Here is a 15419-nt window from a genome sequence, read left to right as displayed (position 1 = left end):
CCTCCAGGGCAGGGACGGATGGCGGCCTGGCTCCCCCTCCACGCCCACGTCAGCCCTCTGGTTGGCTGCAGCATCTTGCCCGAGCCACTACCCATCCAAGGCCTCATGGTACGCAGTACACAATGCATTTCCACCCCACAGAGAAATGTCTTTGAAAACTTTAAGGACGGTACTCCTGTCGCACACGGACCAGAGGAAACAGCAGTGGGGGATGGTGATAATACAGGGCCTCCTAATGGGTCTACACCTGAAGACTGAACAATCAGACAAGGTATTTTACCTCTCTCTGCTTCCTTACCTATAAAATGGGCACAATAAAACCCATTTCATTAGGTCGGTGAGCAACTCAAATGTCTGAAGAGGGATGAGCATAGTGCCTGGCACCTATTGTAAGGTCTCAATGAGAGATGGCCATTAGTGCTGTTTCCACTTTTGTTCCAAAGCCCCCATGGTTACTTGATCCAGCCTCGCTAGCACTCAGAAATGGGTGGAGAAACAACATTTTTGCATCTGCTCTTACTAGAGGGCAGAGCACAAAGCAGGGATCGAGGTCTTTAACTAAGCTGGTTTGTAGGAGGTCACCCAGCAAGCTAGGGGGCTGACTCCCTGCTTGGCCCTCCAGCCCTCCCTCCTAGGGCCACCAGTCTGGAAGTCAGATTGAGCCCTGGAGGGGTCTGCATGCAGCCATTTGCCTACCTGGCACCCCAGGAAAGGTGCCAGGGAGCTTCACCCTCAGCTTGAGGGTGAAGACGCTTGAAAGCGGCCTCCCATCCAGATACACCCAGAAGAAAGCAGCCACCCCACCTTGCCTGTCCTTGGACTGAGAAAGAGCCTGTGAGAGAGATGCAAAGAGAAAAAGAAACAAAGGCCACTTACCGGGAGGCCGGGTCTTCCAGCGGGACCCTGAAATAAAGGAGGAAAGAGTGACTTTTAGGAAGGTCAGGGTAGGGTAATAGCCAATGGTTGCACAGCCCAACCAGCTGTGTGACCTTGGAGTCTCTTGCTTTCTATGAGCCTCTGTCACTTTATGAACGAAATGAAGAGAAGGCCCGAGTCACTAAGCTTCCTTTCAGTTCAAGGACTGATTGACTGACTGATTGACTGATTGATTATTCATTCATTCATTCATTCATTCATTCAGAAAAGCAGCAGCAAGGGTCTCTTCTATGCCAGGCCCAAGATAAGCATAGAGAACAGAAAGGCACACTGTCCCTTCTTGTCTGTCCTTCACAACTCCAGGATCATCAGGGCTCTGGGTCTCAGTATCCCACGTGCCACCCCTCCATGTGTGCTGGCTCTGACCTGCTCCAGGGCCCGAGGGGGTGGGCCTTGGTCTTCCCTGTCCTATCACATAGGGAAGCCAGATGACTGCTCTAATGAAGCCCGTCTGCCTGGGACACTTCTGCTGGGCCTGTCTCATCTGAGCCAATGGACCATGACCATGGAGCAGGGGTTGGGTGCCTCCCCAGAGGGCCTCTTGTCCTCAGTAGGGGTGGGGAGGGGGCACTGGGACTTCCTTCTTTGAATATCTCCAACCAGCTTCAGCTGGGGGTGAGGCAGGAGGCTGGACCACACCATGTGTGGGGTCCTGTGTGGCTCCGGGAGCCTGTCTTCACCGACCACAGCCATGTCTTTCTCAAACCCTTTATTTATAACCCTAGGACTTGTGCCAAGCACAATTCTGGTGGAGACTAAAGACTCCATATGATAGATCTGAAATCCCATTGAAAAGAGGAAAACATTCAACCAGATGTTGACCCTATAGTTACTCTCATGGCAATATGCATACGCGGGGGCCCAGGAACCAGGCAGGTTATGAGAAAGTCGTATCTTTTTTGCTCTGGTCCCCACCTCCAGCTGGATCAGATATAAGAGGGTGGCAGAGAGACGGCTCTAGGAGCTGCCTCGTGGGGTGTCATGGGGCGCCTTGTAGAGCAGGAGGACCACCTGGAGACAGCTTCTGGAACCAAGCTCCCACCCTGGCCAGCGCCTGGGTTCCAGAGATATGGGGTCTTGGTAAGGGAGAAGCAGGTTTTCAGTGAAGAGCAGGGCTCTGGAGTCATCCCACGTGGCTGTCACGAGTTGGTGACTTTAGACAAGTCGCCTGGCCTCCCTGCATCTCCGTTTCCTCATCGTGTAAATGGAGAACAACCATATCCACCTCTCAGGATTAAATGAGCTAATGTAGGGAGAGCACTCAGGACGGGCCAGCCGGGAGCAGGCTCTGAGCATTGTCATAGAAGAGACCAGGGCTGGGGGGAGGTGTATGTCCCTCCTTCCAGAAGTTCTGCCTCAGGGGTAGTTTCTCTCCTTCTGACATCCTGCCCTTCCCATAAACCCTCAGCAGCACCGGGATGCCCAATTGGGGGACAAGTCCATCTGCTGCAGGGCTGGACCTGCAATGCACACAGCACCAGGAACAATGCCCTCCACCCCATCCTTTGTTCCTGAGGATGTCCCCGAGGCAGGGGTGCAATGACAACCCCCACAGAGACCCAAGCTCGGGATCTCAGCCCCATGGGCACAGGACTCAGGCCTCCACTCTGCTGGGTGTGCCCCTAGGGCCCTAACCCATAAGCTCAGGAGGCAGGCAGGGCACTTTCAGTTTTGTTCATGGATGTGTCCCCAGTGCCTTAAGGAGTGCTGAGCTCTTAATAGGTCCTTAATTCATGGTTGTGAACAAATAAACCTGAGGGCAGATATCACGAGCCTGGGAATGCAGCCTCCTTCCTTCCCAGCCCTACCAAGATGGCCCGGGCACCCAGTGTTCTCAAACCAGAGCTTGTCCCTTTTCCTGCCACTTCTAAGTGCTGTCAGGGATGGGCCAGCAAGGGGTGGTCACCTCCCTCCCATTCCAGGAGGCAGGCGGGGCAAGGAGGGTTCCCAACTCCACAAGGGGGTCTAATCTGTAGAGGGACAGAAGGGGCAATTTACTAACATCATCTGCGCAAGAGAGGAACTTCTCTATGGTCTAAGCACCAGCAAAAGCAGTGCTTCACCCAACCTCCAGGGATGTTCTGACCTCACTGCAGCCTGACTTTTGCAACAACTCTGCTTTCCTCTTTGCTCTGCCCACCAGGAAGCTCAAAGCTGAGTCCACACGAGGTTGTGGTGTCACCAGCCCTGCATCCCCTGTTTTCCTGCCCTTCTTCTCCATTCACTCCCTCTGTTGCTTCCTCATCTAGTTTGTGCATCACTCAAAAATGTTCCTTGGGCAAAGTCAGGGTAGAAATAAGATGAAATAAATGAATTTTTGAATGAAATAAAATGAAATAAAAATTAAAGTCTTGTCAGAGTCTTTGGGAATTATCTAGGGAAGCCTTTTGTTTCTAGAATTTAAATGAGTAAATTATATTCTAAACAGAAAAATTATAGACACATACATATGTATGTATACATACACATACACACATATAATAATACATATTTTCCTCACAACACCTGAAGCAGATACTACTACCACCCTATTTTATAGGTGAGGAACCTGAGGCACAGAGAGGTAAAGTAACTTACTTAAGGTTGTACAGCTAGAGGTGGCAGAGCCAGGATTTGGAACCAGGTGGTCTAGCTCCAGAGCCCCTGCTTGCAATCACTCTATTACACTATCCATAAAAGCACAGCAGCGCCTAACACAATGTAAGGGTTAGCTAGTATTTCCGCAAGGATCACATTCAACCAGGGCTGTCAGCTGGATATCATATTTTTTCTTTTTTTTCTTTTTTAGGGCTGCACCCTTGGTATATGGAGGTTCCCAGCCTAGGGTGGAATTGGAGCTGTAGCTGTTGGCCTACACCACAGCCACAGCAACGCAGGATCTGAGCCATGTCTGAGACCTACAGCACAGCTCACAGCAAAGCCGGATCCTTAACCCACTGAGCAAGGCCAGGGATTGAACTTGCGTCTTCATGGATGCTAGTCAGATTCGTTAACCCTAGCCACGATGGGAACTTCTATCATGTTTTTCTTATATTCTTTCAGAGAAAGAGACATCCATACTTCCCTTGGTCATCTGTTTCAGTCTCACAGTTTCCATAATTAAGAAACTCTCTCCTAAATTTAGTGTGGGAATGGCCAACATCTGTCAGCTTGAGTGCAGACTTCAATGAATTGGTCGTGACTGAGCAAAGTATTCTGTTAAGAAACTTAATTGATTAGCAATGTCTGCCATGGGCAGGAGTGGGTGCAGTGGTAGGTACAAATTTTCTATCTATCAGATGATTCCTGCTGCTGCTTAAATCCATCCTGGGCACTGGTTGTCCTTGTGCCTACAGGGACTAGAGTACAGGGTCCCCCCAGGAGGTGCCCCTGAGAAACACCCAGAGGGTGACAGACAGGCGTTGTGACAGCTGCCACCTCCCTCTCTCTGGCTGTGGCCTGCGGCATTCTTCCTTTGCACGAAGCAGAGAGAACAGGCTAGGGGGTGATTCCCACCCTGGCCAGCTTCCCACGTCCTTCTCATCCTGCCTTCTGGTTTCAGCCAGATTTGAGTGAAGATTCAGACCTCTTCTGTGTCAGGCTAAGAATTAGAGAAAGCTCCTTGAGCTCCTCTCCCTGGCTCCTTGGCTCTGGTGGTGGCTGGGCAGGCAGGGGTTGGGGAAGGGCTCATATCCACCTGGTCTTTGGCTCCCGCACGGCAGAGCCCCCAGCGGTGACAGCGCCCTCCCAGGAGGGGAACGGCTGTGGGGTGAGGCCAGCAGGAGCTTTCAGGACGCTGTGTTCCTGGTGAGGGCAGCCCTCATGTCAGGCAGGGACCCAGCCCTGACTTGGGTTAGTCTCACGGGCCTGGCCCTGGGGATGTCCAACATGCAGAAGGCCCCGGGAGAGGGGGAGGAGAGGCCTCTTTTTGGCTTTGTCAAAAAAAGAAGGGGAAAAAGAGCCCATTTCCAGCAGGTGGTCTGTCGAAGTTTGCGACGGCAGAGTTTATTTTGGAAGATTGATGACAGGAATTGAGATCTGACATCCGCAACACGCAAGATAAATCGTCCCTCCTCCTTTCAGGGAATGACACGATTTTCCTCTTTCTGTGCAGAGAGCGGGCAGGGCAGGGTTGTCAGCGTGGGTTCAATGCGCCTTTTAGGACACGGATGGAATGGAGCACCGCGGTCTCATTACCAGGTGGGGCGGCAGCTTTCGCCAGTGCAGATCAAGAGGAGGACAGCTATGGAAATGACTTCTCTGAGGACGGGACGCCGATAGGGCTGCTTTCAGTATCCCTGAGAAAGATCTGATGCGGAAGGCTGGGCCCTTTCAACTCCAATCCCCAGCTCCCCAGGCGACCTCTGGGTCTTTTGTTGGGATATCAAATGCTGTCCCCAGAAGACACGCTCCTGTTCTCTGCATCCATTACTTCGGGGGGACAGTCTCCTTGGGCTCTTCTCAGGTTCTCTGGAAATGGCTCAGCTCCCTGGCCCTGCCCTGGGCTTTAGGGGTGACGCCAGGGGAAGGAGCCTGACAGGCTGCCTCTAATTTGTGTTGTTTCCCAACTGACATCACTCTTTTACATAAAAACACCACTGCCACCACCACCACCAATCACTTGCCCAAAGTGACTTGGCCAGATGGAGCTGCCCACACGGTGGAGTGGACACCAGGTCCTCAGAGCATCCACACTTAGAGCTGCCCACCAACCCGTTTACCCAAAGAGCAGAAGGCCTTTCAAGGACCAGACCTGAGTGGAGATGATCTCTTTCTTCTTTCTAATACCTGGTGCTTCTTTGACTCCGCTTGCCTCTTTGGGGGACAAAGGAGGAGGCTAACAATGAGGCAAGCCAGCCTTTCAGGCTGCAGCTGGGATATGCCCTGTCCTGGGCACCACCTTGGTTTGGCCCTGGATGGCGCAGAGGTGGATGGAAAGCAAAATGACAGCCAAGTCAGCCTGCTGCAGGGACCCTGCAGACTTCAGCGGAGGGTGTCGGGGGCCCAGTCCCCCCACTCGGGGCCCAGTTACCAGCAGGGAGCAAGACCTTTCAGGTGTGCAAGACCAGGCTTCGCTGGAGTACTTACAGGAGGTCCTGAAAGAGAGAGAAAAGGCCAGGGTCAGTGTTGCTGCCATTAAGGCTGCCTCGGAAGCTGTGTCCAAGAACTCTTCCGCTGAGGAGTTTCCATGTGGTCTCTGAAGTTTGTACCTTCCTGGCCCACTTTTACCGATATTGTCTCTTCCCCCTTTATTTCATCCCCATGTTTTCTTTTCTTTTCTTTTCTTTCTTTTTTTTGTCTTTTTTGCCAGTTCTTGGGCCGCTCCCGCCGTATATGGAGGTTCCCAAGCTAGGGGTCTAATCAGAGCTGTAGCCGCCAGCCTACGCCAGAGCCACAGTAACGTGGGATCCAAGCCACATCTGCAACCTACACCACAGCTCACGGCAATGCCAGATCCTTAACCCACTGAGCGAGGCCAAGGATCGAACCCGCAACCTCATGGTTCCTAATCGGATTTGTTAACCACTGAGCCACGATGGGAACTCCTCATCCCCATATTTTCATCACTGGATGAGAAACCCAGAGGTCTGGGCCCCAGGTGCAGCTGGGCTCAGGCCCTAGATTCCTGTACAGTCCCATCCACACCTCAGTTTCCCAGCCCACAAAATGGGCTCCATGGAACCAGCCCTGGCTCGGGCACACAGTGGCTTTGCTGAACCCGGGCTCTGGGCACTCAGGCACTTTGCCAAAGGTCAGAAGTGTAACAGAACCTAAAGAGATTGCAGTTATGAGCAAGCTCATCATCCCGTCCATGCTCCCACGAAACGCAATGGAAAATAGGCAGGAACTCAGGGGCACAAGGAGGCTTCCCACTGGGTTGGTTCCCTGGCTGATGTGTATCGGGCCTGTCCTGGTTTCTGTTAAGCTGTGAGTCAGGCTCTCTGCCCTCCTGGGTCTGCTGCCCAGACCCGCTTTCTCTCCCACCCCTGCCACCTCTGTGCCCCCCCCCCACTCCTCCCTCCTTTCTTTCCTCCTCAGTGGGGCCATCCCACCCCCCCACAGGCCTCAGCAATAGCCCTATCTCATTACTGACCACAACTGAGAATTAAATGTCCGGTAAAAGCGGCAGGAGGATGGGTTGGGAGGTTTAATGAGAGAAAAAGCAGCAGCCGAAAGATAGTGAACTGAAAGGCATTTCTGCAATCGTGAGTCACAAAACCCCCAGGGCCCGTGGGATTCCCAGCTGGGCCCCCAGGCATCGGCCCAGCCCCCTCCTGGTGACCTGGCCACGTTAACACAGCTGCTACTCCTGTCGCTTCTTTTATGCTCGGCCAATAAAGGCTCCTTTAAGTTTCCTCTTACTCCTCACGTTCCCAAAGCCGGCGTCCTTCCCTCTGCCTTCATCTGCCTGCTTCTCGGTCCTGGTCCCCTTCCAGGAGGAAACAGCCTCTTTCATGCTGGCCCCTGTCAAGCCATCACATTAAGGGGGGAGCAAAATGTTTTAAATTTAAAAAAAGAGTCAAGAGGTGTAGGGCCTGAGCGAGGAGGCCCCAGGCAGGCCGGCAGTGAGGTTTCAGAGCAGCAGGAGGGAGGGAGGCTGGGGGAGGAGGGAGCATCTGGGACCTATTAGGCTGAGGGGCAGGGGAATGTCACCCAGAATCTGAAAATATCCCCCGAGTGCACTTGCCAGAGGGGCCAGCCCAGCTGGAAAGTCCATGCCTCTGGGTTGGGGGAAACATCCTCGTGAGAAACAGGCTGGTGACAAAGTTCAGCCTGTGGCAGTTTGGGGATGGTTTAGCCACATGGAGACCAGATGCCCCACACCCGCAGAGCTCCCAGTGCACAGGCTTTGGGATGGGGTGGGGGTCTCTGGTTACACAGCGCAGCCCCAGCGACGGCCCTGCCTGCTGTTAGCCTCAGCCACGCAGGTATCACCAGACGCAGCCGAGCAGCTGCGGGAGACTCAGCACTCGGACCAGTCCCAGAAGAGCAGTTTGCTGGGTTCCCCCACCGTGATGTAAATTCTACTGAAATTTTCAAGGTGCTATTTTCTTTTTGGTTTTTGGTTTTTTTTTTTTAATGTGATGGCTGCACTCGCAGCATATAGAAGTTCCCTGGGCCAGGGACTGATTCCGAGCCGCAGCTGCTACGCCACAGCTGCAGCAACGTCAGATCCTTTAACCCACTGTGCTGGGCCGGGGATCTAACCCGCACCTCTGCAGTGACTCAAGCCGCTGCAGTTGGATTTTTAACCCACAGCGCCACAGCAGGAACTCCTCAAGGGTTTTTAGATCACCACCGCCGCCACCACCACCACTGCACACCTGTGTGGCCCTGACCACATGCCAGGCACACTTCCTAAATGTTTTTCCATGACAGAGTAGGCCCTGTAGAAGAAGAAACTGAGGCACAGAAAGGCTGAGCCACTCCCCAAAGGCCAAACTCACAGGAACCAGCAGAGCAGCTGACTCACCATCACACTGCCTCTCTCCATGCCTCTCCCTCAAAACCAACTCACCTCACCCCCAAATTGCCCTGAGACCTGTTCCCTCTCCAATCCCGCCCTTCGAGGCCTTGCGTTCAGCCTCTGGCTCCTCTCTCTGGACCCAACCATCCCATCTCTTTTATGGGCCCGTTTTTCTTTTCTTTTGGCTTTATTTTATTTTACTTTTTTGGCTGCCCTGCAGCACATGGAGTTCCCCGGCCAGGGATCAGATCTGAGCCACAGCTGCGACCTAGGCCAGATCCTTTAATCCACTGCACCGGGCTGGGGATCAAACTTGCGTCCTGGTGCTGCAGAGACACTGCTGATGCTGTTGTGCCACAGCAGGAACTCCAGGGCCCCCTTTTCTCATGCAAGGGCATTTGGCTCTGTCAAGCTCTCCTAGGCTAGTGTTCCCCCAATTGTCGCTTACACAGACTTCAGGATGGGAAAAGCCCCTGTTTGCTAGATGATTCTGTACCTCAAGACGGGGAGGAGAGATCATGGAGTCAATGAAAGACTTTTCCAACCACTAACATTTTCCCCCTGCCAGCGAGGACCTGCAAGTGTCCCCCTGGAAAATCTTTAGACCGCTTGGAAAATCTAACTGCTTCCCTCCCCCTGCCAGCTGTTCTCAGACCTCTGGATTTCAGAGCAGATGCTTCACCTGGTGCTGTGTTCAATGCCCAACAGGTCTAAGGTGGCCGGGGAGCCGATGCCTTTGTGAAATCAGCAGTGTCACTGGTTGGTCTCCCACATGAGTCCCTTGGCCAGGCTCAGGAACCTGGCCATTGACTGACTTATCACCTTGACCAAGCACCAAAAAATGGAGTCACCCCAAGGCATCTCCAGGTTCCCACTGTATGAATGGGGAAACAGAAGCCCAGGGAGGGTAGTGACCATCCAGGGTCTCTGCATAGATGGGTGACAGGGATGGAACCAGAACCCAGGTCTCCTGACTCCTCACCCAAGGATTTTCCAAACAAACTACACTGTCTCTCATGGCCTGTAGAGCTGACCCTCTCACCCATCACTTCAGTGAAGCCACGGCTGCCCTTCCCAGGATCTGGCTGACCTCCTCCAACTAAGGCAGTCACACTCCTCCTAGACATAGAAGAATGGACTCCAAAGAGGAATCCTGGGTAGCGTTCTAGGTATGTCTTTCAGCCATTTTTTTTTGTACGTTCATCTACTCATTCAACAAACATTTAACAAATGCCTGCTGTGTGTCAGTCACTGTGCTGGGCTATGGCCCTGTACGGATGAATAAGGCACAGTCATTGCCCTCTGAGGAGGGAAAACTTCATTTAAAAAAAAAAAAAAAAGCATTTAATATCTACCAGGCCTGATGGTAAGCTCTAGGGATAACTCATTTCCTCCTGATGAGAAATCATCCGTTTCCTAGGTCAGAGAGCTGGAGAAATTCCAAAGAGAACTAAAATGAAGAAAAGGGTTAAGGGAGAAAGATTCGCTGTAGGAGGATCCACTCACTTGCTCATTCATTCATTTATTTGTTCAGCAACACTTACTGTGCACCTATGATGGGGCAGACATAACGCTAAACACAGTCATTATAACAGCACCTTTAATCCTTATACCAACCAGATGAGGTTGGCATTACCATCCTTGTTCCACAGGTGAAGACCCTGAGGCTTAGAGGTTAAGCAACGTGCCCAAGGTGCTCTCCCTCTCTTAAAAGTGTTTTGGTTTTTTTAGGGGGGGGGGCGTTAATTTCCATGCAGCAATGCCTAGGTTTGAACCTGATCTCTCTTACCCAGAAGTCTGTACTCTTCATACTGGGGGTTAGGAAGGTCCTTAGGGCCGGGAGGGGCCCCTTTCTAATCAGGCAGGTAAAGGTTCCTCCCCTCTCTTCCTCTCTACCCACCCCTCTTCACTGAGGGCTCTGCCTCATCCAGGCCTTGGATCCAGTCCTGGTCCTGGACAGAGAAGTAAAGCGCCACAGAGTTTTTCCGAGTTCAACGTCATATGAGCCATGAGCAGTGATCTGACCCTGCTTGACCGCTGGGCTCCCAGCAGCTGGGGTCCTAGCCCCCACCCATGCTGCCGGGTGCCTGCTGCCAGGCTGCCTGTGGCTGACCACCTGCCACTTGGCTCTGCCACGTGCCGACCCACCCATCCTGCCAGGGCAGATGCTCTGCATCCCAGGCTCTCCTAGGACCTGGGGGAATAACGGTGCCTGTCATATTCTGTCTACTGGATCAGGGGTTCTCAACTGGGGGCATTTTGCCCCTCAGCAAAGAGTTGGCAATATCTGGAGACTCTTTCTTTTTTTTTGCTTTTTAGGGCTACACCCATGGCATATGCAAGTTCCCAGGCTAGGGGTCTAATCGGAGCTGCAGCTGCCGGCCACAGCCACAGCCACAGCAATGCCAGATCGGAGCTGTGTCTGTGACCCATACCACAGTTCACAGCAACGTCGGATCCTTAATCCACTGAGCAAGGCCAGGGATCGAACCTGCCACCTCATGGTTTCTAGTCGGATTTGTTTCCACTGTGCCATGACGGGAACTCCTGGAGACATTTTTTTTTTTAATTTGAAATCCAGTTTATTTCAAAGGTCTTGAAAATTACATTACACAATCTTAGATATTAATTTGCAGAGTATTTTTAGATGTGTTAATAGCCAAAATAAGTAATAATTTATATCATTCCTGACTCAAATTATTATTATTATTATTTTTTTGCTTTTTAGGGCTGCAGATGCAGCATATGGCTAGGGGTCTAATCGGAGCTACAGCTGCCAGCCTATGCCACAGCCACTGCAATGTGAGATCCACAGTGTGTCTGTGACCCACACTACAGCTCACGACAATGCTGGATCCTTAACCCATTGAGTGAGGCCAGGGATCGAACCTGCCTTCTCATGGACACTGGGCGGATTCATTTCCACTGAGCCATGACAGGAACTCCTCAAATTATTTTAAATAACATGTTGATAGATCCCGTATTTTGCTAACAAAACCTGCTTAAACATTTATTATTATTGTAACTTTAAAAAAATATTATAGGAGTATAGCTGACGTACGATGTCAGGTGTACAGCAAAGTGAACAGTTTCTATAGATTATTACAAATCATTGAGTAAATTTCTCTGCCCTGTATAGTAGGTTCCTGTTAAGCACCTATTTTATACAGTGGTGTGTAAATGTTATTCCCATCCTCTTAATTCTTTCCTCTCCTTCCCCTGTGTCCCCCAAGGTAACCAGAAAACCGGCTTTGAAATCTATGCTTGTTTCTGTTTTATAAATATGTTCTTTTGTATATTTATTAGATTTCCCAAATAAGGAATATATGATATTTTTCTTTGATGACTTAGTAGGATAATCTCTAGGTCCATCCATGTTGTTATAAATGGCATTATTTCATTCTTTTAAAATTTCGTTTCTTTTTTTTAAATTGGGTTATTTGTCTTTAAGTTTTTTAAATTTTTAAAATTTTTAATTTTTTCCCCTGCTGTACAGCATGGGGACCAAGTTACACATACATGTATACATGTACAAAAATAAACTCAAAATGGCTGAAAGACTTAAATATAAGACAAGACACCATCAAACTATTGGAAGAGAGCATAGGCAAAACATTTTCTGACATCAACCTCATGAATATTTTCTCAGGTCATTCTCCCAAGGCAACAGAAATAAGAGCAAAAATAAACAAATGGGACCTAATCAAACGGACAAGCTTTTGCACAGCAAAGGAAACCAAAAAGGAAACCAAAAGACAACTTACGGACTGGGAGAAAATAGTTTCAAATGATGCAATGGATAAGGGCTTAATCTCTAGGATATACAAGCAACTTATCCCATTTCTTTTTTTAATACTCTATTGCACATCTTCTTTATGCAATCCTCTATGGATGGACATTTAGGTTGCTTCCAGGTCTTGGTTATTGTAAATAGTACTGCAATTACCAATGGGGTGCATGCATCTTTTAGAATGATGGATTCCTCCAAATAGATGCCCAGAAGTGGGATCGCGGAATCATATGGTAGCTGTGTATTCAGTTTTTTAAGGAACCTCTACAGTGGCTGCGCCAATTTACATCCCCACCAACAGTGCAGGAGGGTCCCCTTTTCTCCATGCCCTCTAGAGACATTTTTGACTGTCACAGCTGGAAGGCTGCTTCCGGTCTTTAGCAGGTAGAAGCCAGGGATGCTGCTAGATATCCTACAAGGCGTAGGCAGCTTCCTAGGACAAAGCATTATCTGGCCACAATGCCCACAGTGCCAAGAGTGAGGAGTTTCTCACTGGACTAGCAGAAGCAGTTCTGTCCCCAGGCTCCCCACGGGCATGTAGTCCTGTCTCTACCCCTAGGTTGAGGCCCTTGCCCTCACTTCACCTGTGGTTTGCCAACTTTGAGGCTCTTCTTCTATAGGTTGGCTTGTTCTCCCTCCACTCAAGACCTTGTTAGGACAAACAATCATTCATTTATTGAGCAATTATTCTGTGCCTGACATTATGCAAAGAACTTCAGTACCATCCAACAAACCAGGGAAGTAGCTACTATTATTAGTTCCATTCTACAGATGGAAAAGCTGAGGCCCAGGGAGTTTAGACGTGTGTTCACGCCTCCAGAGGCTCACGCAGGCCTGAGCTGGTACCCAAACCCAGGCCTGTGGGACACAACTGCAGCATGAACACAGCTTGGCACAAGCACCGGGGTGCTTGAAGGAGGTACACATCACAGGAGAATTAAAAGGAGCAAGCTCCACCTTAATGAGTGGCGAAGGAGGGAATCATGAGTAGCTCAAAACCATTGGAGAAATTCATCAGTGACAGGTTAAGGGAAACTGAAGGAGCTTCGGGGCAGCCTCTGCCCTTTGAGGCAGACATCAAAGAGAGCAGGGAGACCTTCTCCCAGGCAACCCCAAAGCAGGGTATACAGGGATGGTCACGGCAGATTTCTGGGCAAAGCATTTGGATTTTGTGCCCTGGGAATGTGTCTGACAAGTCATGCTGTGTGACTGCTGCCTGCATCTTAGCTCATTGAGCTTCACCACAACCCATTTTACAGATGAAGAAACTGAGGCTTAGAAGGGTGGTAGTTGCCTACAGTTCACGGCTGGTAAAGGATCCTGAATCCCAGTCTACTGCCCTTCCTGGAACAGGCCACCCCTGGCAGAGCTTTGAGGGGGTGGCAGCAGGCTTTATAGTTCTTAGAAAAAACGTACAAGTGCTCAGATAGTGGTAAACTGGAGCCAGCGCACACTACAGTCTTGAGAGGGCCGATCGTGCTCATTTCTTCTCAATTCTGCCTTCAGTGACTTCACACTGGCAGCTGGAAATCAACCATGGTGGGAGTATTCACACCACAGAAATTGGCAAAAGCTACAAAGCAACCCCAAAAGCCAAGTGTTAACCATTTTCCAGCACACTGCGGCTCTGATCTGTCCCGTGATGATGTCAGCCATAAGACATCCCCAGACCTTTCCAGCTCAGGCTTATGGAGAGTAACAGGTCCTGAAAGAAGTGGGCAGCAGCTTAAATCACACACATCACACTCTGCACTCCTGCACTCATGGCAGACATTGCTAATCAATCACAGCCAGTCTTCCCCCAGTGTGCCTTGACAAGGCTTCACAATTTTTTCCAACTCGGCCACTAGCCATCAGCAGAAGCTGGCACATGAGATGAAACCTATTAGTCATCTTGGAACTAGAGCCGTCTGGGAGGTGAGACAGCAGGAAGCAAGGCCAAGCTCAAGGATTGCTTCCTAACTTATCAGGGAGGAAGAGTTGAGCTTTGGGGGCCAGCAGAGGTGGAGAGTCTGGGTCCCCTGCCTCTCCAGGGAGAAGGCATCCCCTCCCCAGTCACGCTTCCTGCCAATGGTAGGACCTAGTATTAATGGAAGCCCTCTCCCCTTGTCCCTGTCTAATCGTCAAGACTGGCAGAGGGACAGGGAGGTGTGAGCAGGAAAGGGACAGGAGCCGGCAAGATCCCCAGATGAGGTACTGCTGCCACATCTGGAGCCCCTGGAGGGCAACTCAAGTGGCCACCTTCCTGACACCACGGAAGGGGCCTTCCCACCTGAAGGGACCTTGGGTCAGCTCCAGGGTTGGGGGTTGTGGGGGGTGCTCCTGGACCCCTCTGCCCTTGGCAAGCCCCTCCCTTCACTGTGGAGGTTGTCTCCTTCATGTCCTTGCTCCCCATCTTATTTGACGAGTGCCTGGTGACAGGTGAGGGCCTGGGATGGGGGAGGCCCTGCGCTTCTGGGTGTGGAGGGGGTGCTGCATAGCAGATGCTCTTGTGATCTCCCCAGCACCCATTCTCCCTTCTTCCTTCCTCTCAACCTCCCGGTTTTATTCTAGTCCCCACCCACTGTTCACACAACCTTGTGTCTCCAGGGAATGGATCCCAGGCCCAGCTGGGAACGTGGGAGGGTAAGTGTTGGGGTGGGAACTCATGTGACGATGGCTCGGGTGCAGTCGGTCTGCTTAGGCAAAGAGGAAGCCCACAGTGGAGGACACCGAGGGATCGGATATGCCTCTGCCACCTCCACAGTACCCACCACCCCAGATGCCAACATTCCCCATGACTGGGGAAGCGCTCCTGATGCTCCAGGATGTGGCCGCGAGGGCTGCTGGCTGGCAGGAGGCCACAGATGGAGAGGAGGAGCCTGGGCGTGGGGACCTGGCTCAGGGAGCTCTGCCCAGGGGACAGAGGGCAACACCCAGCCCCTGCCAGGTGGACAATGGCTCTGACCAAAGATGGCCACAGGCCACACTCGTGTCCCCTCCCCAGCACCAGGACAGCTTTACTCCTGGGAAGACGGGAGAAGGGGATGGTGTCCTGAACTGATGGAGCGGTGAGTCTGAAGCGCTGAGTATTAAACAGGAAGTAGTTGAGTTTCTCTGGGTTACTTCTCTCGCCCTCAGCAGAGGCAGGGGCCTGGCAGCAAAGCTGAGCGGGAAGACAACTGCATCTTTGCACACTTGAGCTGGGTCCCCTTCATGCTCACTTCACAAGTGTTTGTCATCATAAACATCTGCTCAGCACCAGCC

General features: G+C 51.3%; 1 protein-coding gene across 9 annotated transcripts in view; it reads right to left on the bottom strand.

Annotated features, from left to right (window-relative positions):
* The window catches only part of COL13A1 (collagen type XIII alpha 1 chain), a 166427-nt gene that overhangs the window by 90735 nt on the left and 60273 nt on the right, over positions 1 to 15419 (bottom strand). For all 9 annotated transcript variants that reach the window (XM_047760409.1, XM_047760405.1, XM_047760406.1 and 6 more), the window contains exons 3-4: positions 6004 to 6011; positions 877 to 903 (exon numbers count right to left, since the gene is read on the bottom strand). In XM_047760409.1, coding sequence (XP_047616365.1) covers positions 877 to 903; positions 6004 to 6011 — 35 coding nt within the window. The remainder of the gene's footprint in view (positions 1 to 876; positions 904 to 6003; positions 6012 to 15419) is intronic.

This window comes from Phacochoerus africanus, chromosome 15 (genome assembly GCF_016906955.1).
Source record: "Phacochoerus africanus isolate WHEZ1 chromosome 15, ROS_Pafr_v1, whole genome shotgun sequence".
NCBI lineage: Eukaryota > Metazoa > Chordata > Mammalia > Artiodactyla > Suidae > Phacochoerus > Phacochoerus africanus.
This window is presented reverse-complemented; position numbering and strand designations above follow the sequence as displayed.